Source organism: Neofelis nebulosa, chromosome 5, assembly GCF_028018385.1.
Source record: "Neofelis nebulosa isolate mNeoNeb1 chromosome 5, mNeoNeb1.pri, whole genome shotgun sequence".
Classification (NCBI taxonomy): Eukaryota; Metazoa; Chordata; class Mammalia; order Carnivora; family Felidae; genus Neofelis; species Neofelis nebulosa.
The window spans coordinates 151,551,994-151,577,807 of record NC_080786.1 but is presented as its reverse complement, the minus strand read 5'-3'; the positions used below and the strand labels follow the sequence as shown (position 1 = coordinate 151,577,807).

At 39.2% G+C, this 25,814-nt stretch overlaps 1 protein-coding gene across 9 annotated transcripts in view; it reads right to left on the bottom strand.

The window, feature by feature from the left end:
• DYRK1A (dual specificity tyrosine phosphorylation regulated kinase 1A) overlaps nucleotides 1-25,814 on the bottom strand; it is a 150,460-nt gene that overhangs the window by 11,522 nt on the left and 113,124 nt on the right. For 8 of the 9 annotated variants that reach the window (XM_058731989.1, XM_058731994.1, XM_058731991.1 and 5 more), the window contains 6 exons: nucleotides 22,168-22,287; nucleotides 19,963-20,151; nucleotides 15,681-15,828; nucleotides 11,279-11,565; nucleotides 8,602-8,748; nucleotides 6,409-6,549 (listed from right to left, as the gene is read on the bottom strand). In XM_058731989.1, coding sequence (XP_058587972.1) covers nucleotides 6,409-6,549; nucleotides 8,602-8,748; nucleotides 11,279-11,565; nucleotides 15,681-15,828; nucleotides 19,963-20,151; nucleotides 22,168-22,287 — 1,032 coding nt within the window. The remainder of the gene's footprint in view (nucleotides 1-6,408; nucleotides 6,550-8,601; nucleotides 8,749-11,278; nucleotides 11,566-15,680; nucleotides 15,829-19,962; nucleotides 20,152-22,167; nucleotides 22,288-25,814) is intronic. The other variant, XM_058731990.1, reaches the window with a different exon arrangement.

The window sequence follows — 25,814 nt, the reverse complement described above, 5'->3', positions numbered from 1 at the left end:
GGAAGGGGGAAAGGGAGAAACATTACATATAGGGAAGGATACTTAGAAAAGCCACTGGCTTCTCTTTAGAAACAACGTGATACACAAAGCAATGTTATAACCTCTTTTCTCTTTTGCTGAAATGTCAACCTAGAATTCTACATCCATGGAAATGTCCATTATCTTCCTTAAGAAAGTAAATAAAGATATTTTCAGATAAACAACTGCTGAGAGACACCATCAGCACAAGTTATTCCCTACAAAATAAAAAAGTTAGACGAAGTTCTTCAGGCCGGAAGCCAAGAAGGGTGGGAAGGAATCAAGAACGTACATAGGTAAACAGCAATGACCTTTTTAGTATCTTTATTTTGTGTGTGTTTCAAAATTTCTTTAAAAGTCCCTTTTTATTTAAGCAGTCGATGTGTCTGCCGTGAGGGTTATAACATATGCAGAAGTGACGTATGATGCCACGTGCACAAGAGGTAGACGGTTAGACAAAAGGGCATGCTTGATCACGTGGTGTTACGTGAACGTCAACTGATGCATTAAGGGTACGTATAACACTAAAAATTACACACAGGGTAAGAGCTAAAGGGTCAAGAGAGCAGATGAAATAAAATACCAGAACACCAGAAAGTACTCCATTGACCCAAAAGAAGGCAGGAAAGAAGGAATGGGGGAAAAAGAGGTGAGACAGAGAACAAATACAACAGTTAAAACCTAAACTTCCAAATAACTAAATGGGTTAAAAACTGAACGTGAAAAAAAGAGACTATCTGACTGGATTAAAAGGCTTGACAACTAAATGTTGCATACAAAAGCTGTATTTCATATATAAATACAGACAGATTTGACGTTAAAGGGCACAAAAAGTACAGACTATGAAAATGTTACGAATAAGAAGGTTGGTACAGGTAGTGTAATACCAGACAAGTCTGACTTAACAATTAGAAATATTACTAGAGACAAAAAGAGACATTTCATCATAATGAAAAAGTCAATTTATCACAGTCACAACAATACTAAATGGGTACACACCTACTAAGAGAGCTTTGAAACACATAAAGCAACGAAAGGGAGATGAAGACAAATCCAGAATTATCACTAAAGGCTACCATTCCCCTCTGTCATTGATAAAACAAATATCCACAGGCAGACACATGTACACACACATATAAAATAAGGATGTAAAAGATATGAAAAAAAAAAAATCGAACAACCTGACCTATACTGACATCGGTAGACCACTACACCAAACAACTGTATAAAATGCAATTCTTTGCAACGGCACACAGGACATTCACAAGGTGAGATTACCTGCTATATTCTAAAACAAGTCTCAATGAATTTCACTTAAAGGAGTGAAATCATGTTTTCTGACCCATGATGCTACTGAATTAGAAATCAGCTAACAATAAGATACCTAGAAAATCCTCAAATATTTTGAAATTATATAACAACATTCTAAATAACAATGAGTAAAAAGAAATCACAAGGGAAATTAGAAATGTTTCAAAATCAATGAGACTTAAAATACATCAAAAGTTGCTGCATGCAGCTAAAGCAATAGTTAGAGGGACATTTATACCATTAAATGCTATGAGAAGAAAGTTTTAAATGAATGATCTAAGGTTCCACCTTCAGAAGCTAGAAAAAGCAAATTTAGCCTAAAGTAAGGAGAAGAAAAAGAAATAACAGAGAAAAGCACCAGTGAAATAGAAACAAGACGAAGCAACAGTAAAAACAAAAGACTGGTTGCTTGAAAAGACTGGCAAATTTGACAACCACTAGCAAGAGTAATGGGAAAAAGGAGAAAACAGGAATGACCGATGTTAGGAATATAAGAGAGACTGTATCACTACAGATCCTCTAGAAACTACAAAGATAATAATGAAATATTATGGGTCATTTTATGCTGACAAAGCCAACAACTTAGATGAGGGCAAATTGCTTGAAATCCATACCTACCAAAATGGACTCAAAAAAGAAACTCCAAATAGCCATATATTTACCAAAAAGTGTGAGCTACAACTAATAACCTTCTAACAAAGAACATCTCCAGTCCTGATAGCTTCATCGATGAACTCTATTAAACATTTACAAAAGAAATAATGCCAATCTTATACAAACTCTTTCAGAAAAATCAAGAAAGAATACTTCCCCAATAGTTTTATGAGACCAGCAGAATCCTGGGATCAAAACCTAATGAAGGCATTATATTAAAATTTTAGACAATGTAGACTAGCAAACTGAACCCAGCAACACGTAGGAAGTGTGGTTTATCATAGGTTGAGCTTAATATTCTAAGAGTTATTGATGTATTTTACCACATAACAGGGAAAAAACCATATGATCATCTCTACAGGTGCAGAAAGCATGTGACAACATCCAAAACCCACTCGTGATTTAGAAAAACAAACAAGCAAGACACTTCTCTAAAAACACAGGAAACTACTCCTTCAACCCGACAGAGCTACAAGACACATACGCAACGAGCACCATACTTAAATAGGTATGCTTTCCCACAAGATTGAGAACACGGGGAGATGTCCGTTCTCACCAAAACTACTCAATATACGGAGGTCCTAGTCAGTATGATAAAACAAGAAAAATAAATAAAGGCATACAGATTGAAAGAATAAAACTGTTCATTTGTGGAGGATGTGAGTAAGTAGAAAGCCCTACAGAATCTAAAAACAAATAAAAAACTAGAACATATAGGTACATGCAGCACGATGTTAGGATACGAGTTAATATACAAACTCAATTCTATTTCCACGTATTTTCAATGAGAAAAGTAGAAAACGATACTTTAAAAATGACATTTTAATGACATTTAACGATACTTTAAAAATTGTATGAAAAAATCAGAAATTCAATAAAACGAACTAAAAATGTGTGAAACTTCTGCACTAAACCCCACAAAATGTTGTTGAGAAGAATGAAAGACTAAATAAATGGATAAACCATGATCACAGACTGAAGACACAATACTGTTAAGATGTCCATTCTCCTGGATGGACCCTTAATGCAATCCAAACAGAAACTCCAGCAAGATTTTTTTTTTTTTTTTTTTTTTTTTTTTTTTTTTTTTTTTACAGACTTATAAGCTGATTCTAAAATCTCTACATAAATAAAAAGGACCTGGGGAACAGGGAGGGGGAAAAAAAAAAAATTAAAACGGAAGAAAAGATGCTGGTGAATTTACACTACCTGCATTGGGGACTTCCCACACGGTATGCAACCAGCACTGTCGTACTGGTTCAAGGACTGATAAAGCAACGTAACAGAACAGGGTGCAAATACAAGCCCGCACAAAAAAGAACAATAACGGAATAAAAGCACCCAGATTGACGGGGAAAGGCAACTATCCAACAAACGATGCTATAACTCTAAGGCAGGCATCTGGGGGGTGTGAACATCAACTCCTACACCTCATTCCATCCTTAAAACTTAATTCGAGATGAACCCCAGGACTAACCATAAAAGCTAGGATCAAAAAATCTTTTAAAAGAAAGCACAGAATACCCTCACAAACTTGAGGAAAGCAAAGATTTCTTCAGATACAAAGCCTTCACTAAAAAAAGTTGACAGATTTGATTTCATTTGAAAATAGTAAAATTTCCCACTCATCAAAAAAACACCACTAAGAAAAGAAATAGTAAACTACAGTCCGGGGAAAAAATATGGACACATGTATGACAAAGCACTTATATTCATTATGTGTAAAACAAAAACAAAAAAAACTCCAACTCAATTAAACAACTCAACAATAAATGAGTAAAAGACTGGAAAGATGGTCACAAAAAAAGCTCTACGAATGCTTAAAAAGCACATACCATTAGTCATGGGGAAATAAATGCAAATGAAACCGCTACGTACATTTGCCCATCCGAATGGCTAATTTCAGAAAGAGAGACCACGTCAAATGGGGAGGATGTCATACAACTAGAACCCTCATACTCAGTAGGGATGTAAAATGATGAAAAAATTTGGAGAACTGTATTTTCTCGTGAAGATCAACACACATATACCCTATGACCTGGCAATTCTACCTCCAGGCAATGACCCTAGAGAAATGACAACACATGTGTACAGAAGATTTATGCAATGATGTTCCCAGAACCCTTATTCATAATAGTTCCGAACTGGCAACAATCCAAACGTCCACGGACAGGTACATACAGATAAACTACAACATTTTAATTCGATAGAATACTATGAAGCAGTAAAATGAAATAACTGTTGACACACACTATACGCATGAATTTCCAAAAATGATGTTTGTTAAAGTGAAGGAAACAAAACAGTAAATACTATAGGACTACATTCATATGAATTTTACCTATGAACAGGCAAAAACTAACCTAGGATGAGAGAAATCAGCAAGTAGGGGTGGGATGACAAAGGGTCACAACAATATTCTGTTATCTTATTCTGGCTAGTGGTTATATTATTGTATCTAAACTATACTTCAACAAATCAGCATCTTAATTCTTCATCCGCTTTCCCCACCAAAAAAACATACACATAGTATAGATATCATTACTAGGCAGCTAAAAGGGGCTCTGGACACATAGGTGAGAAATTACCAGTAAAAATAAAATCACTGAGAAAATAAACAGTACAAAGATACCCAACGATTGCACACGCAATGAGTTTATACTTCTGGTTAAACTCCCTAGTGCAGCCTTCATAAAGTAATCATTTGGTTCTGGATTTGAGTTTTTGGTTGGTGCAAAATTTACCTATGTCCGAAGACAAATACTTATTTTATACTTTAAGTTTCTTAAATGAGTTGCTAACTGCAACTAAGGGAAATCTCATAAAACCTATAGTTAAGTAAGAGGTATTAAATACAGGTTAAGATACTTTCAATTTTAAGAAAGGAAAAGATTTATCTACTCTTTTCTGAAATGCCCCCCCCCCATAATTTTGTTAAAAAGTAATTATAGCTCAGTTTGGGAGAAATGATAGGTTTCAGCCCATAGTAGCTTCACTGTGGTTTTATAAGGCAGAGATGTGCATGGGATGGGATGAACGTTTTCTTTAGAAAAAAAGAAAAAACTGGCGGAAAAAAAACAACAAAAAACAAAAAGATTCCAAACGGAGAAAGCAGTAGCCGCCTGTACTGCGGAGAGAGAAAACACAAAGGAGGTTTCATACCCTCCAACTCTATTTCAGATCGACTGGCTGGAGCTACCTTGAAGGCTGGTGAAGCTAAGGATTCCCAGGCTGTGCTCTGGGTTCAAGGGGAAAGGGGCCATGACTGAGCTCGCTCCATGGACAAAGGCAAAAGGATTCAGGATGCTTGTGTGGTGTTTGCCAGCCCTTCCTTAGCGGGAGGAGGCTGACTGTGGCTGCCGGATATTGCCCTGCCTAGAGCTCAGAGAATAAGGCAGAGTGCAGTCAGTTACAACCAGGTATGAAAGATACAATTACAGATGTATTTTTAAATCTTCTAAAGAAAATCGTTTGGTATTAAAAGCCTACGTGAAGGTGAATTAAAGCCAAGAACCATCATCTTCAGTTCACTGGAAAGGACACCTGGTGGCAGCATCGCTAAAATGCAAGGGGCAAAATACAAAGTGGCGCGGAAATAAAACGTCCTAAGTGGTAACAACGTGTTTAAACTACAACCCCAAGGTGTCTGGTGCAAAGATCACACACCATCAGGTATTTATACATCACGTTCTTCTTACACCAGAGACAAACTAGATTACAAAACACATGATTATTTTCACATTTATATAAAACAAAAAGGAGATCAGGATGCGAAACTGCCATCGTTCACTCTGTTAAACTGACGCAGTCTAGCGATCTGAAACCAGAAGAAAATTACTACAACAACCTAACATTTTGAAAACCTTAATTGCAAGGGTTTTGGACTGACATCCCTGCTGTCCATGCCACCGAGCTAGGAACCAGAACTGAAATCTGCCGAAGGATTACTGAGTCGGTTGATATTCTTGCCACAAATCGCCCAAGTCAAAAATTCTTTTCTCCCGTCGGAACGAATTGTTTTGAAAAAGCCGTTTACTGCAATCCTGACCTCTACTGCCCACAGCTGCAGTACTGTTTACTGTGACGTCGTTATATACACTCACTGTGACAGACAGAGGTTGAACTTTCGGATTCTACTGCTGAAATGAGGCAGATCAGCTGTGTCACACGGCAGACATACAGTTTCCAACATGAAGCCTTAACTCTGCCCATTAAACACACACTCGTCCATACAGACAGTCCAGGGCAAACTATACCCAACTTCTGAAGAAAGCAGACGCCTAGGTTATTAATGAAATTGTTAACGGAGACACTGATTTCAAAATACAAAGTGAGCTACCAACAGCTGCTGTGAAGTAAGTAACACAGGCTAAATAAATATACATATAAAAATATAAATAAATAAATCAAGTTTCCCTATTTTACCCGTTTTCCATCTTTGGTCTTCTTTAAGTTCCAAGTGCCATCTGGCAACTTCTCAAAGAACTTTCTTGCTTTTGGTGCTTGGTCAAGAATGTGAGCAGGTGGAATACTCAGAACTTCCACTATTTTATTCATCTGATCTACCTGTATTAAAAATAAAAACAAAAACGCCTGTAACTTCTACTGTAGTACATCCTGCTTCTCCTCACCAGTTCATTCGTTCATCCATAAATTTTATTTTATTTTTTTTAATTTTTTTGGTAATGTTTTATTCATTTTTGAGACAGAGAGAGACAGAGCATGAACAGGGGAGGGTCAGAGAGAGAGGGAGACACAGAATCTGAAACAGGCTCCAGGCTCTGAGCGGTCAGCACAGGGCCCAACACGGGGCTCAAACCCACAGACCGTGAGATCATGACCTGAGCCGAAGTTGGATGCTCAACCGACTGAGCCACCCAGGCGCCCCTCATCCATAAATTTTAAACAGAGCATCTTGCGCGTGTCCTCTTAGGCACTGAGCACACGATAAGGAACAAAAGAGACACAGTCCCTGCCCTCCTGGAGTCCACCATTCCACACAGGGCAGGACAGACAATTAAACAAATGAACACGTAAAATCAAATAACCATCCAAAAAAAAATCCCACAGGCTTAATAAAGTGTGGACCAAATAAAGTATATTTTTAAGTGCAGGTTCATTCACTCAAATACCAAGTGTCTCCTATATGCTAGAAGCCATGCTCAGTAGAACATAGCAGTAAACAAAACAGATAAAAAAAAAAATCCCTGCCAAAAAGTTCGTACGATAGGGGAAGAGATCACTAATGAACAAACACATAATGAAATACATTATGTCAGATGACGACGAAGAACCATGAGGAAATTCAAAGATGGAGGGTGAGAAGGGGCACTGCAACCGAAAGCAGGGTGTCACCAAGAAGAGGGTATGACAGCAAAGACCCAGGCAGGGAGGGAAGGAGCCACGCGCTCCCTGGGGAAAGGGCATTTCAGGCATGGAGAAGCACTGATGCAAAGGCCTTAGTACTATGGGCCTGTGGCTACTGTTTCCAAGGGACCACAGAGTAAGGCTGCGTGCTGGCCCAGAGAGAGCGAGGGGAGGCAAGGTCGCAGAGAGAGCGCAGGAGTCACAGGGAATGGGGGATTCTTTGAACCACTCAAAGAACTTGGCTCTTACAATGGGTGAGGTGGAAGCCACTGAAGTTTCACATGATTTAATAAAATACAGTTAATAGTATCTCATTATGTTTTAGTTAGAATTAATACAATTGAATTTAATACCGTGTAAGCTCATGAGAAAGATCCTGATTTACAGGATAATATTAAGGATAACAAAACAATACCAAACACACACTATGCCAGTTACTGCCCAGGACTAGCTCACTACTCCTGTAGTTCAAGTGAATTAAAAGGATGGAAGGGACACGTTTCCGACGCCATATTAAGAGTTGTATAACCCTGTGTAAGTCATGGTCTTTCTTTTCTTATTTATAAATGCATGGACTGATCAAGATCTGTAATGGTTAACTTTTCTTCAAAACACAAAAAAACCCCACAAGGTTTTAAAGCCAATGGAAGTCCAATTCCTCTGACTACAAGAGAGCATGGCCTCTCCCGTGCCCTCCTAGGCACTGCCTCTGACTTTCCAACACCTTCTGAGAACAGACCGGAAACCCATGAATTAAAAGAATTACATATAGCCTGTAGCTCTAAAATTCTATAATCGTAATTCACCCTAAATTACTCAGATCAAATCTCATCAAGGCTGCCAGCCATCACTTCTTAAATTCTAAATCGTACCCTCAAAATTTACAGCAATGTTGACACCGTTTTCATAGTGGCCCTCATGCCTTTGTTACCTTTTTCTGTTATATTATACTTTAAATCTGTAACATTTAAACCAAAATGCGTAACATTTTCTAATCTGACTTATTGTTTTCCTTATTAGCAGATGAAAAGATCTCACTTCCCATCTCAAAATCCTAAACTCACCATTACAATAATTGAAAAACTTTTTAAATGAACAATATAAATTCAAAACTGACCCAACATTTGAATATTTAACTTGATTATAAGCAGACGTCTTTTCCTAAAAAAAAATTTTAAGATTACACAAAGATTAAAAACAAAAGGAAATTATGAAAACAGAAACAGAATTTAGAAAGCAATCATCATATACCTCATTGGCTCCACTGAACAGAGGTTCTCCAGTGTGCATTTCAACCAAAATACACCCAAGGGACCACATGTCGATAGCAAGGTCATAAGGCATTCCCAGTAGCACCTCTGGAGACCGATAAAAGCGACTCTGAATATACTGGTATATCTGAAATATATTGCAATATCATATTAATTCCAACATAAGTTTTGTTTCATTGTGCTCAACACTGAATTAAGAACATTTATCTGGTATCAACAGAAAAAACAATTGCCTAACTCCTAAGCTGGGGTTCCATTTACTGATTTCACCTTTATGCTACAAGTATCACTTAAACAAACATTTCAAGAGAGTGGTTAATCACACTGTGAAATGCAAAACATACAATTCAAGCCCTTTCGTTTAGTCCAATCCTAACTGGCAATCAAGATACACCTTAAAACAATTATGTTTTGTTAGAAAAAAGACATTATTGAGAATAGGGTCTCCCTATTAATTATTCTTTCCTGCCATGGATAGCACTTGGTTTACCACTAATTTAAGGACTAAACTGTATTTTAATTAACCTACAGAATGTATTTCAGCATCAAGTCAAATGAACTCAGTACAATGTAAATGAAAATTCAGACATCTATTACTGTACTGGTTTCACAGATGTATCTGAGAAACACCCCCATATAAAATTCAACCGGAGGTCATTCCTGATCAATCACTTCTTCTCTGCCCTGTCCTCCTCCACCTCCATTTGAGAATTCTTAGGGAAAAAAATCTTGAAATGGATAATTTTCAATGAAGTAATCTGAGAACGTCTCTAGAGACCAATTCATTTTCAGCCATCATAAATTTGTATTTAGAAACATCAGGAAAGCAAACAAAAAGAGAAAGAAACAAACAAAATCCTCCTAACTAAAGCTCTTCACGCTTAACAGTCCAATTAGGTGGCCAGCGGCGTGGTGCTTTCTCACGGATGCTTTCGTGGCTCCCACCTAAAACTCTAGCCGAGTCTCCAAAAAACAATTTGATGCCCCATAAGCAGATCAACCCCAAACCTAAGGTCTTGTCAGAATGAAGAAAGTGAAATTCAAAGGGAGAGGTAAGAACTATTACGTTTCCAAGTTTGTGGAGGGCCAACAGCATCGGTAAGCCCCAACGACTCCCTACATCTCAAAGGTCTCATTTCCCAGCTTCTGTCTGTCACTCGTCTATTTGGTTTGGTCGAAGCAGCGGCTGGGTCATCTACAAGGTTGTGCACCCAAATCCCCTGCAACACGCCTGCCCGGCCACCTTCTGAGACGGAACCAGTAAGGGCAGGGCAGGGCCACTGGGTGTGCGTCTCAGAAAGGATCTCTCGCTCTCACCTGACACGCTCACACAGTTTAAACCTCACGGAGCTAAAGGGATAGTTGTCTCAATTTGGCTGGAGAGGCACAGTAGTGTTTGATATTAGATCACAACATAGGATTTAGGTTTAAAAGGTGAGGGCGTAGAAATTTTCCAAATCTAAATCTATTCAAATGACGTTCAAGATGGGCATGTATTTCCCATTCACAATATACTTAATCCCCATCAACAACTACGCACATCTCTTGATTTTCAGAGGCATCTGAAACCCCAAACTTTGCTTCCCACTCCCCTAAATTTCAATCGGTGATCTACAGAACACTGCTACCAGAAGACAAGTTGTAGAAAGTAACAAAAAGCCTGATAGTCCTGTTAACTGGCTATGAACCTCCACAATTAAATTAACCAGCCATGCTTAAAACACAAAAAGATTGTGCAACAGAAAAGTTGCACAGGATAAGAAATCCAATCGGGAAAAACAAAAAGCGGAAAGCCAACATGAAATAGTATCTGAAAGTCAGTTGTGGCCTTTCCTTTTTTCCCCCGCTAAGAAGTGCAGTTTCAATACTTTCAAGTAAATAGGAACAGTGTCTGAAGTGAGTAAAACATCATCAAATGGGGATCTGACTTCCTTTCAAGAAGAGAGCAACCTATCACTCCTATTCTATATGCAAAACCCGCTGTTAAGGGTAGCTTTCATTAACGCTAGAAAGAATAGCAGGAAAAATCTTTCTTCCATCAGCTAAATCTAAATCCATTTATTGCTATAGACAGGTCTGTCTTCAGCAGTCTGAGAAAAACCAGTTTGGACATGTGTCAGAATGTATACAGGGCAAAAAAGATTTGAACTTATTTATCAACCCAAGTATACTAACCAACTGTGTAATTTCTATACAAGATCACCATGTATAATGTAAAATTACCTGTATTTTTCTTAACTTACCAGTTTTTGGAGAAACACATTTATCTTGATCTTTAGAGAAACATTTCATAGCAAGGATTCAATGCTCTAGTATTGGAATAGCCCCAAATTTATACTAAAACCTCTACTTGGAAAATACACAGATCCACGTAATATTTAATTCGCTCATCTCCTATTCTCTCTTTTAGGCACACAGGTCATTTTTTAAACCCCATTTTAAAAAACCAATACCTTCTCATTCAAAACCTAACTATTTACATTTTAAGAGATACTTCCCCAAAATAGGTTTCAACACAATGTGATTCAAGCAGCACATTTTAAAGATAACCATCCTGTGATTACCTCTGAATTGTATACACATTAATAACATCTCAAATATCTACCTACACTTTTACCTAATTCTACTTTAATACACAAGTCCTGAAATATACTTACCCTCTGCCCCAACTGACAGGAACTGCCAAAGTCAACGATCTTGATTGCACTGCGTTTGGGGTTACAAAGAAGGATATTCTCAGGTTTTAGGTCACAGTGAATGATACTAAGTTCTGGAGTCGCGAGGAAAAGCAGTGCAGTGCACATCTGTTGTGCAAACTTTCGTGTTAGGTTCAAAGAGACACCTCGAAAATTGGTGTTCCTCAACAAGTCATAGAGGTTGTAGGACAGCATTTCAAAAACTAAACAGAGATGGTTTCGAAACATAAAGTGGCGCTTCAAATGCACTGAAAGAGGAAGAAAAAGTTTCATTTTAAATTATATATACCAATAAGATGAGAATAATGCATGCACGAACTCTCAAACAGTCTAACAACATTTCCACGTCAAATGTAGAGTGAAAACCAAGTTAGAACTTGGAGATCGGCGTTCTGCACTAACAGCACATTCTGTAACCAGTCAGGAATATCTAGATTGTTCACCTGCTAATTAAACAGGTGTCGTGCCTGCCAATCAGCAATATAACGTGAGAAGTATCACCAAAATGCTTAGTTTAAAAAAAAAAAAAAAAAAAAAGAAATCAGGTCTGAAAACACACATAGCAAACTGACAAACAATACTGAGAATACTTCAGTGACTTCCTGCTCACTTCTGTGAGAAAGTATTTTTTACTCCCTGAGAGCCCAACCTCACAACTTCATATAAAGCCCCACCCACTGGGATCTCCAGGTTGTGACCATGCTGCTGTAGGCGGCTGTCAGGCTCTGATATATATCCATATTCCGCTTTGCTCAGCCTTGGATCTCACTAGTAATTTCCTGTAACAATTGTCAAAGGAAGGCACAGATCTTTTTTTCTTTTAGGCAAATACAACAAGTATGTGAAAAGCATGCTTTACAAGAGTTCATAATCAAGGCATTTGATTTATGTTCATCAAACCGGTACATGGGATATCTTGTGCACAACTGAAGGTTTGGGAAAACTTGAAAATAAAACTCAATCATAAGAAGAAATTGTAAGCAGGCTCATGAATGAGAAAAAAGAGTATAGAAGCCATTATATGCGATCAGTGTTGACCTCTAAAAAGGCTTAATACACACTAAATTGCTTCAAAGATTGTGCTTTTAGTATTAACACTGACTGCACATCAGATGAGGTCATTCAATAAAGTGCTGCCCTTCACTATAAAATTCTTATATATACCAAGCTGAACACTTGTTACTCAACTGGAATGACATAAAACAACCATCTGTCAAGGTTACCTTCATTTTGGTCTCTTGGTTTCATAAAAAAAACAGGTTTCTCTACAGATCTATCTGGAGTAACTATGACGGTATTCAATCTCTGGTCCCCAAAAATGGGGGATACATTGTGTGCTCCTGAATGGCCTCCCCAGGAGCAGGGCCCGTCAACATTGGTTTCACATCATTCTTGATACAAACAATCCAAAGCTGGGATAAATAATACAAATGCTAAACGGCTCTATAGGAGTCTACAGTACAACTCAACACTCTGAAAATAAAAAGAATCCTTAAAGGTTACATAAGAACGTATAACATCTGGGGCTCCTGGGTGGCTCGGTCGGTTAAACGTCCGACTTCGGCTCAGGTCACCATCTCCCTGTTAGTGGGTTCGAGCCCCACATCAGGTTCTGTGCTGACAGCTCAGAGCCTGGAGCCTCTTTTGAATTCTCTGTCTCCCTCTTTCTAACCCTCCTCTGCTTGCTCTCTCTCTCTCTCTCTCTCTCAATAATAATAAAAAAACATTAAGAAAAATTAAAAAAAAAAAAAGAATGTATAATATCTGCTCTTAATCAGTGAAGTGCATAGGTTTAATACTATAAACAGAGCTCCATGGGCAAGAAGACACCCCAGCAACATGGTCAAGAGTTTTAATTTGATGAAGCAGTAGCCACAAAAAGAATGTAGAAAGTAACTGATGTCAAAATTCCAGTGTAATTACAAAAATTCCTTTAAGAAACTCTGTGATTACAAAGTTCTTCGAATGGAAGATCGAGCCACTTGGTTCCACCTGACTTCCCAATTCATTACTCATTTACTGAGTAACTACAATGGGCTGAGCACTAAAGACACTGTCAAAGAAAGCTCAAACACAAGTATATTTATGTATCTTTTTCACCGAACTTTGGGGATACAGTTGTGTTATCTTTTTAACTGAACTTTGTTGAGGGTCAGCAAGACTTTGTTCTAAACCTAAAGTGAATTTTAACTAGACCCATGACAGATACCAAATAATCCACGTGAGCAATTATGCTGCACGGTAAAGAAGACTTTTTTTTTTAAAGTCTCACAGACCTAGGACTACAAACTATTAGAATAAACTATTCTTATCAATTACTTCAAAACAAAAAGAAGTTACTGACATCACAAAAGAGCAATATGACTTTGAGACATCTTAAATTTTAAGTATCAATTCTCCTGGCAGGGCTATGTCTAATTTTAAAGTTTTTGCTTGTTTTCCAATATAGAGCCTCAGTTTCTTGAGACACTGTACATTCACCACCTTCCTAAATAAAAACTTAAAAAAAAAAAAAAAACGCATCCCAAAAGCATCTATAATAATTAATGCCATTAATAATCATTAAAGTCAGTTTATTAAAAACAAATTGACAGCCATTATTATATACAACTGAATAACTAACATTTATTGAATGCTTACTATAAATGTGCCATGTTTTCTTTCCATAAGACAGAATTCAAATGTAATGCCATCAACATTTTCTCTACTACTTAAGCAAACACTCAAAACACAAAACACAAGAGTAAGGAGGAAGATGTTCACAGATTATAAGTCAAGTATCCTTCAAATGTCCTTCTTGAGCTTCTAAGCCCTTTGAATGAAAACAGGCTCAAATTTACACAAGTTATAACTGACACTGAACAGTAAATGTTCAGTGAGTATGAGAGGTTTTAGGGGCACCTGGGTGGTTCAGTCAGTTAAGCATCCGACTTTGTGGCTCAGGTCATGATCTCACAGATCGTGGGTTGCAGCCCCGCGTCAGGCTCTGTGCCGACAGCTCAGAGCCTGGAGCCTGCTTCGGATTCGGTGTCTCTGTCGCTCTGTCTCTCTCTGTCTCTGTCTCTGTCTCTCCCCCTCCCCCACTTGTGTTTCTCTCTCTCTCTCAAAAATAAACAAAAAAAAAGGAAAAGGTTTTAAATAGACATGTTATTACTATGGATTATATCAGGTTTTCTTACAGAGAAGAAATTAAGAAAAATTAATAATATTAAGGTCATTTTACTGTAACACTAGGGAATGAAGGCAGTTTCATAAAGGAAATCTGATCTTGGTATCTTTAAACATTCATCTTTTGTTTCCACCATTTTGGGCACACTAAAGAATCATAATGCCCACTTATTCATAAAAAGATATTTGTTAAATAAAATTTAACCTCATGTTTATCAAGTCAGGCCAGCATTTCTGGAAATGAGTTGCTATGTATACATGCCTAGAGAAACTTCTATAGTTAGTTGATCCTAAGGTCTCAATCTTAAAACTTGATGGTATTTTATATTTACTCTTGGTAGCAATTTGTTTCTTGGCACATAGAATAATGGGATCTTACAATCCTTGGCATCTTAGATTTGACTGAGAACAGTATTAAACAAGGTATATTCAGATGTTGTTGGGCCCATATATCAACTGACTTCACGATTTTCAGAATTTTTCTCTTTTTTGTTTTCAGGAAAAACACTGTAAGACAAGGAAACAAACACAGGGTCTAGATTCCAGCAGAGGTAGCTTCAGATGCTAGCTGCAGAGCCCCTGGGATCCTGGGTATGTTACACTTTGTAAACACAGTCTATAATCTAAGGACCCCACCGCTTTCCTTACAGGACTACTCTATTACAGATGATGGAAGAAAAGCACAAGGAATATGATAGGAGTTCAAGAAATAGTGGCTATTACCTCTCTTCTGTTGTAATAAGTCTTAACAGCATCTAATGCTGTCAAACTGACAAACAGCCTGAGGAGGAGTCTGAGAACTTGGCTCAGACATTCCAAAACTAGTTCTATTATTGTAATATATTTGGCTTACTTCTGATTTCTGAGGGTAGGAGAAACAGTTAAAGTTGCTAAAAAGAGGACCCCTGGATAAAGTGCATCATTACAGCAAACAAATGGCACTAGTAAGTTGCAAAACATGATACTATTCTTGTGTTTCTAAATTATACACCACGAGGAATGCACATTCCCCAAGATTTAGAATATTACTGCCAGATCGAGTAACCGACAAAAATCTATGCCCTCCAACAGAAATAAACAGTTGAATTTTTAACCTATCACTTTAAAAATTAACATATTCTCATTCAAAAACAACCATGAACTCAAACTTCTGGCCCATGTGAGGGCACATGGCTTTGTGTGCCTGTTTGTTTACCTATGTAGTATTTCATTTCAGTGTCATGTTTGTTCATGAGCTCAAGAAGTCGCACTTCTATCTGGGCTTGATTCAGAAAAGCCTTCTTGTTCTTTATTATTTTAATGGCAACCCATTCTTGCTCCACACGATCATATGCTTTTACAACCTAAAAGAGAAAAAAGATAAATAATTCTCTACTAATGGCAACAACTGCACAACATTCTACATTTAACTTTAATTGTATATTTACCTAATTCTCATTCTTCTCATCTCCCTAAGATGAGGTCCTGTTCGTTTCCATTCAGTCTCATCCATTTACTACTTTACAGTCAACTTTAAGTCAATCTTTTCTGTTACATTTCTTTTGTATCCTTACAGTATTTCTAAATATCCACAATATTGCCTTAACAAAAGCTAGATTTCTCCACAAACAAATTTACATCATGACAAGTGCTTTGCTTTTTTTACCTTTTTTACTAAATGACACTATAAAACAATTCTCCTAACCTTTTAATGGGAGAAAAACCTGGTTTAAATCTCAAGTATATGTGTAAATTATTTATTTTTTAAAGTTTTTTTAATGTTTATTTATTTTTGAGAGAGAGTACGCATGAGTGGTGGAGAGCCAGACAGAGAGGAAGACAGAGAATCCGAAGCAGGCTCCACGCTGTCAGGGCAAAGCCCAAAGTGGGGTTCAAACTCACAAACTGTTGAGATCATGACCTGGGCCAACGTTGGACACTCAACTGACTGAGCCACCCAGGCAGCCCTCAGGTAAAATATTTAAAATAAGGTTCTGAGTCATTTGAAAAGTGCAGAAAGCTTCCCAACCTTAAGTTAGACTTTCACAAACACGGGTATATAACAAAAGAATAGGTTTACTTTAAAAAAATAAATCTAATACAAATTACTCAGAAAGTTCCATGATATGAGGTAAAAGCCACAATTAGTGGATTTTGACAGTTTTAAAGTAGGAATCAATGCTAAGGAAAGTGGAGTGTTCATAAGCAAATCACCATGTACACCTCTCATCTTAATTTTACTCACTTAAAAGGAATTTCACATTATTAACAAAGAGAGTTACATAAAAATTAGGAAATCAGGGCACCTGGGTGGCTTAGTCAGAAACATCCAACTCTTGATTTTGGCTCAGGTCATGATCTTACAATTTGTGTGAGATCAAGCCCCAAGTTGGGCTCTGGGCCAACAGGGTTGAGCCTGCTTGGGATTCTCTCTTTTCCTCTCTCCTTGCCCCTCCCCCATTCACGTACTATCTCTTTCGCACACACACAAAATAAACATTTAAAAAACTCAGGAAATCAATACATTGATAAAAGAGAACTATCCACAAATCAGAAAGAGCCATCTGATTAAATGTTAATTTATATTTATAATACATACAATCTGAATAGGCAAGAGTTTTTATACATTTCCTAGCATATTCAGAAAGCCTGGAGATAGATGTAGGTAGAACTCCAGGTAATTCCAATCTGGAGGCTGAGTACCACTAGAGGAGAGGAAGAGAATGGAATGCATGAAGATTTACATCAGTCAAGGTTAAGGTTAAATATATTGTCAATGGTGTATTATAAATGGTCCAATTAAAATCAAACTTGGAGGGGTGCCTGGATGGCTCAGTCGGTTAAGCGTCCGACTCTTGGTTTCAGCTCCAGTCATGATCTCGCGGTTTCGTGGGTTCCGGCCTCACATCAGGCTCTGTGCTGCCACCTTGGGATTGTGTCTCCCTTTCTCTCTGCCCCTCCCCCACTTGCGCCATCTCTGTGTCTCTCAAAAAAATAAATAACTTGTTAAAAAAAAATTTTTTAAATCAAACTTGGAATGAAAAATGCAATTATTTCTGGTTTCATCCAATTCTAGAAAAAAGAGTGTCTACTGTCTTTAAAATCAGAGGCTACCCCTATAAACATCTGACCAAGCGGTTTTGGTATTCTTCTGTTTCACTGACTATATTGACGGCACCAAGAGCTGCAGTTCTACGCCCGGATCCTAATGGTCTCCAGGACAAAGGCCACTAACGGGCCCAACTATTTACTGACTTAGCAAATAGTTAACCGGCTAAATGCTAAAGCAATGGTTTCCGACCCTGAATTACACATTCAACAGGCAGCTTGAAAAAATACAAACGCGCAGAATCCAGCCACAGAGATTCTGGTTTAATTGGTTTACAGCCCAGGTAGCAGCTCCTTTCCCCCCAACATCCCCCCCCTCCTCCTGCCAAAGCTCCCTGGGAAATTTCAATGTGCAATCAAGACTCCTAACCATTGGCTAAAGAAATGAAGGAGCACCTTACTTGACAAGGATCTGGCAGAGTTCAGAGAAAATCTGATCAAGTCAGTATGGAAGACATTACCTGGTGAGTGACGGGTCCTGAACCTGAACACGCGTGAGCCTAAGGCAGGCATCAGTCTAACCTGATGAGATGGAGTCTGAGGTCAACGGGTCTCAATTTTCAAACGTTTAACTATGCTCACTTGCTCTTAGGAATTAAAGTATGAGAAAATCAAAGCGAAGGGGAGGAGAAAAACATCACTCTGAACTCAAAGACTACATATTTAGGGAAAACCAAAAAACCAAAATGGAAAACGAAGTTTAGAGAGTCGGCTGTATGGCCACCATTTCCACGGTGAACAACACAGGGGTTAGAAAACCGTCCTACTGAAGGCAGCTGCCCAAGTAGCTGGTGTGATTTTCAAGGTGGAGCCAGCAACCCCTGGATCTAGGGCGCGTGCGGCCTTACTAAAAAAGCTGGGCCTCAGACACGCCTTTCCTCAGGAGACCCTGAGAGAGAAGGAGCTGCTTCTGACAAAAGAAGTAATACTTCATAAAGAGGGACTCCCCCAACACTGAGAAACCCCTAACTCAAAGAAAAAGAGGTTACAAATCAAGGAGAAGGTCCCTGAGTTCTTTACAAGTACTGCAACTACTTGGAATTTGAAAGCGGGAAGGGGCAGATACTACACACAGGTGGCACCAGGGCCTTGAAGAGCCACACTGGAATTACAGAGGCCTCCTAGCAACCTTGTACATATTTCCTTACAGGTTTAATAGCTGAAGATTTTTCTGGGCCTTTTCTGGGTGGCTGCTAATGGCCCACAGTACATTTTTTGTCCTAAGTGTGATCAGACGCATGCACAGGCTGAAAAAAAGGCATTATTTTTCCTTCTCTCAGAGCAGCAATGGGTAAATAGGAGCACGCGGGTTCCATAGTTTTAAAAGGCCCCAAAACAAAACCATTTTTCTTTAAAGGTGGTTCAGGAGAGTCATTCTGAAACCCATCCTATCCTCATCACTGAAAAGTCCAAAGAAGTGTTTGAACTGCAGGTTAGTAATGGCCTCACCACACAAAGGGCGTGAGGCAAAGGAGACTGGGATCAGCAGTAAATCACACCTCACACCAAACAGAGCTTGGGGACTCAATGAGATAGGACTGACAAGTGGGAGCAGCTAGCTGGGCAGGTCCACAGCCAGAGAAAAAGTTTCTCAAAAGTGCAAAGACGAAGGTGTGATGGCTCTCGGTCTGAGCACAACTGATGCAAGAGACCGCCATATTTAGGGTTTTGCGCTCTACGCTGAGGCTGGGTGGGCAGGTGAGGACGGAAGGGCCGTGGGTGGAGACGAGGCCAGGAATAAAGAGAAACACCGAGTTCTATTGGGGAGCCCCTTCCTCTCTTTTCCTGCTAGAAGCTGCTAGAAGCTAGAAGCTAGAAGCTGCTGACTGATCCTTTCCATCACAGTCACAGTATCAGCCGTGCTGGTACTGTGAGAACGGGAAGAGGAAACCCTGAAGACCATGTGCCCACTTCAAGGCCTGAAAACAGAAGGTAAGTTGAGAGAAAAACCAGGACACAGCCCCTGGCTTTCCCAGCCTCTAAAAAAGTGGCAGGGCACCTGCTGTGCCAACTGAACTCTTTTCTTTTTGAAGAGGAATATCAGATAGGAAGGTAATTATCTCTTGCATCCAGAGTGAAGGATCATCCAGAGACCATACACAATCCATATGAAAGGGGCAACACTACCTGTTAGCGATTCCGATCAACTCATGTATCAGTAAGGTAAGTACTTGACAGCTCTGGAAAGTAAATATGGAAAGTCTAATGGAGTTTTTAGAGCTGATGCAGTTTTACTGCCTTTGAAGGACCAGGATAACCCCGAATACTTACATATCTGTTCTTTACATCTATTTACAGACATTGAAAGTGTACTACTGAGGAAAAGGCATAACAACATGATTCGCTAGGAAGCTCTAATTTAGGAAATACAGCATTTTCCACTAAATTACCTGTCCAAAGGAACCTTTGCCTATCAAGGAGTCAATTTCGTAACGATCCATCCACTTCTCTCCGTTTTTTACAATATAATCATAGTTATCATCATCATAACCATCATTGTAAACCTTCCGCTCCTTCTTATGACTAGAATCGTCTCCCTGGCCCTGTTGGTGTCTTCGCTTCTTTTTTGCATAGTAAACCTGAAATGAGAATGTACCGGTGTTAAGCGTATAATTTAAATCTTTGGGGGCGAGGAGGCGCCATGTGCACGTGCGTGTGTGTGAGACACAGATCGAGAGTATACGTGAGACAAATGTGCCATCAGGAAGAAACTGATGAATTTTTATTCCTTAGAACAAATACAAAAAAACGAAATAAAGAATTTTCTATAGTTGCTATCTGAATTACGTAATGACACTGATATATCACCGTTGAAAAACGTCTACGATGAAATTCACCTTTAAATTATATTGTTTATACATCTTATCAACAGATGCTAAGTGACTAGTCCAAGTATCCCATTCAAGAAGACTAACAGAGTCTGATTTATATTGATTCCTTAAACTGGGATGTAACTTGTATACAATGAGATGGCATAGCTTGTACGAGTAGAACATGAGGGATGGGGCAGGGAGGGGGTGTGTGTGTGTGTGTGTAGATACTGACGTAATCAACACATGCCAAACCAAATAAAGAGCTTTGTCATCCTATCAACTTCCTGCATCCCAATTTTATATTTGGTCTTAAGACAAAAGGTCTTAAAAATGAAAGTTTAGATGGGTGTGAGCTAAAATTTTCCTAATACAAAAGGCCCTCTGAGACATTCCGGTTTTTAAGCCTGTAATAACGTAACAACTAATGAAAGCCAGCCGCTCCTTCCCCTTCCCCTTCCCCTTCCCCTTCCCCATAAGGGCCGTAAACCCTGTGGCTGATCACAGTTGAGTTCTTCTCCTTCTATCTACTTTTCTTACAAAACTGTTTCTAAAGCCAGTTAAAAAAGTACAGGTAGACTAGGCAATAGTTCAAGTAATTGGTAACTAACTGAGGAAATTATAAATTACACTGCACAGAATAACACCAGAAAAATTCTAGTTTACAAGGTGCCAAAATGGTTAAAAACCTGCTTCAGCAAAGCTACTGGGCAACTCTGGTTTTACCACAGGTTAACAGCAGCTTTGTTAATAATCTCCCAGATATTAGCAAACTGACATTAATAAACCGTTAACAATTTTCCAGATAATCAAAACCAGTTTGGCACATCTTTTCTAACACATTGTGTACAAAATCCAACGCAGAAATGTTCATCATCGAGTGCATACTAATCTTATCTTGCCACACTGCCACAGTAATACAACTATACTGGCATTAAACAGCATCAAACTGATATAAACTGTACACATGCATAAGAACATGCTTTTAGTTAAATGGCTCCAGAGCTGGAACGGGGCAAGCCTTTAGTATGAAAGGAGACAGGGCTCACATGAAGAGGAAGGGAAGCATAGACACATCCACTCTTCTCCAGAAAAGCTCATTTCATAATTAATTGGAGCTAGAGCTGCAGCTAGAAGCAGATGGCAATCAAGCCAAAGGCCTAAGACACCAGAAAAATAATTTTTGGAGCCAAAGGGCCAAGGTGATAGGAGTAATTCCAAGTGCTATGTTTTTTCCTCTACTTACACCCACCAAAAACGCTTCCAAATATTTACAATAAAGCCACACACATAAAAATTTAAAAGACAATTTAAAGCCACAGAAATAGACACCTATCAAATAAAGTAGGCCAAATGACTGTTAACTGGGTGTTAGATCTCACTGAGTTTCCTGACATCCATGGCGAAAACAGAAAGACATATAATAATTTACACAAAATTCTAACATATGCATAATTTTACAGTGTCATTATTCCCTCCTTTTCTCCTTTCTTGCTTTACAGAAGAGTTATTGCAGAAACATGATCTCAGCATATATTAAATACAACTTGGAAAAAAGGGAAGTCATCCTACAATTATCTTAATTTTTTGCAGTCCTTGTTAATATAGTTTTTTTCTTTTACACAATTATATTACCTATAAATCATTAACACTCTGGTTTACACAATAATCATCAATATTATAATCACTGGGAATAAAGTTTAGTATATTTAAAAAGGCCACAAAATAACTTTTCTTCCCTGCTCTATTGCAAGATATGCTATTAAAAGAAATCAGTCATCTTACCTCATTAATATGCTTATATGTTTTGATCAAGTCAACAGAAAGTTTTCTCAGGGGAGCAGTTGCTGGATCACGGAAGGTTTGGGGCATCCGCCTCTGTAACATGACAATATCAGGCATCACCTTTAAATAGACAGAAAAGACTAGCACTTTAACTATACTGTACTGGTATAAATCCCCTCTCTTCTGTAACCTGTGTACAGGTATTAAAAAAAAAAAAAAAAAGACATCTACATTAGAAGATCATACATTCTCTCTCAGTTATCTCTTTCGCCTGGATTCCGATGAAGACCACTGGAACAAAGAAGTGAAATTAGAAGATAATGTGCCGGCTGTGGCTTTCGATCCCGTTCCCCAAATTAAAGTGGGATCACAGACACACCCACGACTCCAGGAGACACACACGACACTGCCCAAGAGGGCTTCTCCATCATACAAGGAAAAAGTTCTTCCGAATTATTCCTAAAGCCCGATCTGGTTGACAAAAGGCAAAGGCAAAGACAAACCCAACTTTCAGCTTCCTAGGACATGGTGTCAGGACCCGCTGGCACCACAAAGCAAGGCGGCCACGGGGCAAGACTGGAGCCCGGCACTAAGACGTGCAGCCCCCACACCCTCGACCCTGCCTTCTGACAAACACCTGCCCCGTAAGCAAGGCGGAAACCTGCGTTTGTTTCTTTAACAAAACATGCTCTCCCCGGTAACACGCCCGAGCTTACTGTCCGCATTCCCTCCCCGCCTTAGCACTTAGCGCCACCTGACATACTGTATTTACGCATTTACTGGTTCTAGTTTTTTCCCCTTCTCCTCCCATTACAAGAAAAACTCCATAAAGTCAGGGATTCCTTTGTTCAGTGGTGTATTATTCCCTTTGCCTAAAACAGTGGTGGGCACATACGATATGTTTCATAAATACCTGCTGAATAAACCGACGAATCCACAATACCGAAATCTCTACTTACAATTACACTAGGAGCGGACCCCAAGTAAGTTCCAGAGAACACTTTAAAGCTCGTGAAACTCTTTTAAAAACTAATTCCAACCACATTCTATTAACAACCTCCCACTCGAATCCTAAACGGTGTCCCTTTTATCCTGTAACAGGTAGTCGGAGTTCAGCTGTGAGCTTCCTGCTAGATGGGAGGGGGACCAGAGCAGGGGCATCCTCCGTACATACACCAGGAATGCCTCCACTAGTGTGCCATGATCCTGGACTGTGGTCCCAACAGGGCTTCTTGCCATCAACAGATCCTCAAAACCGATGACGTGCATCAAGGTACCTACAGTCACCATCACCAGCCATTCGCGGATTCCTGTCTAGCTCTTGCAGACAGTGATGCCACAAAATCTAATGACTGAGCCAGATCCCCTGGCACAGCCCCTCTCCGAGGACACTCGGGTCAAGGTGAGGGGCTGAGAGACAGCAAATGCATCATACCAAGGCCTCACCGAAATGTCTGGGGTCTTGGGATAATTAACCACGTCAACCCATACCAACAAAACAGAGGGCTGGTCTGTAAGGTGATGGTGGACTTAAGAGTCACCATCCCCTTGGTAAGACAAGATGGGAGCGATCGTGGCAGTTTTCCAGGTGCCTTTTCTCTAAAACTAACATTAACATTGGTTTCCTCTGTCTCTATACTCAAACTCTAAAAAGCTATTATCCAGAGAGTAATTTCACTGAATTACTGTAGTAGGCTATTAATTCATTCTCTGTCCTCATGATGTTTCCCTCCTTAAAGTTCGAAATAAAGTTTAAGGGGGTAAAACTCTTCGGTGGTTAGAACTATTTGTCTGCAAAGATAGCAGCAATTAATAAGAAAATCCACATTACTTAATTTTTCAAATATATGTTGTTTTATCTTGCCAAATATAAAGAGCAGGTACAGTGAGATGCACAGGATATTTTATTCTTATACTGTTCCTTGGAGATGTAAATTAATCGAGTAACAACACTGGTAATAAGCATGTCAATTATTTTTATGTGAATGAATGCTATAAGCAGTTATGATAATGAAAAAGGTTTGCCTTAACATATTTCCTTCTTTATTTTTTAAGACCCTGGCAACGTTTTCTCATGCAGGGAATTAACTCGGCAAGACCATCCTTAGAGCACTGGAATGCGGCTAAACCCCACCATGAGATCTTACAGAAGCTCAACCAGTGAGGTATTTCGTTACTACTCTAAGAAAAGTTTGGCGGGAGGCGTAGCTGCTGCGGTTAGAAACAAATGAATGACTTAAGTAGTTGACAATAAAATAAGAGAAGTACTTGCTCCACGCCCTGTCAGAAGCATACACAGATTTCTGCATCTCTCATAGAATCCTCGCAACGATCTCCTGAGAGGGAGCAGTGTTCTTGTCACCAGCTTGCAAGTGGGAGACCGGAGTCTATGATGTGAAATGCTCGGCCGGAGTTCTGCAGCTCGTAAAGGGCACCTGTGAGATGGGAACTGAGACCGTGCGAAGTCCTGGGCTCTGAACCACACAACACTGGGCCAGGAGCTCCTTCCTGGTCAGGGGAAGGCCTCCATTCTACCCTCTTGGCCGAGTCACTTTTAGGCTATTTGTAGGGCAACATCACGGAGTTGTGCTTAATAAATATCAATAAAATAAGCATGTGGGTTTATTAAAATTAGTTATACACAAAACTGTGACTGTGTTTCTTTAAATTTTTAACTTGTCCATTTACAATTCCACTGGTATTTCAAACATGGGAAAAACAGAACCAGTGACTCCATCTTTCCAGGAGCAATTATGCTCACTCAAAAACACCAAAATCACACAATCAAGACAATTTCAAATGTACAGGACATACAAGAAATTCGACAAGAAGGTAATTTGGACTCAGTAGCGATGATTTTCCCACACTCGACAGGAGTGTGCGCTAGGTGCTTGGCATTTTATAAAATATCACCAACCCCTTCCACAGTTGGCCAACTCTGTCTATGAGGCCAAACTGCTCAGCTAATTCTACATACCGTGCTTTTCTTATATACTTCTTGCAAAAGAAGTCAGTACTTTGGGAGCATCTGTATATGTAAACCAGAGGTATTCTGCCCACAAACAATCAGCCTTCAGACCAGACTGCATTTCATTGCTTCAAATGGCACCTTGTACAAGCAGGTGCTCAAACTATGTGGAAAGAACAAACCAAGTAACACTCCCTCCACTAACTTTCACGGCGATTTCAGGCTCGGCAGCCAAATCTTCTGTGTTTTGATACCGTGCTGCTTGCTAGAGCACAAACCCAAAATTAGGAAGTGACTTTTCCAAACACTCGGCTACGCATCTATGCTAGACTCAAGGCTGAATCCTGAGCGTTTGACATTTTTCTCCCTTTCCTGCTTCTTGTCACAAAGCCAGGAGCACAGAGAGGACCGGAGCGAGCTCCCTTCTTCCCCGGAGCCGGAGAAACCCACACCCCCAGGGCTCATAGCTCCTGGACCCCTCTGGGCAAAGACACAGATCACAAAGCTCAGGAAAGCATAGTGTGCATCTCCTGCTTAAATCAGTTCTGGGAGCTCAAACTGTTTTTTTCTTGAAAAGATTACACAGCGTAAGCTCCAGGACGTTACTTAAAAATTTTCTTCTAGCTTAATAATACCTATTCCATCCATTTTATTTATATTTACCTCATAGTTTCATATA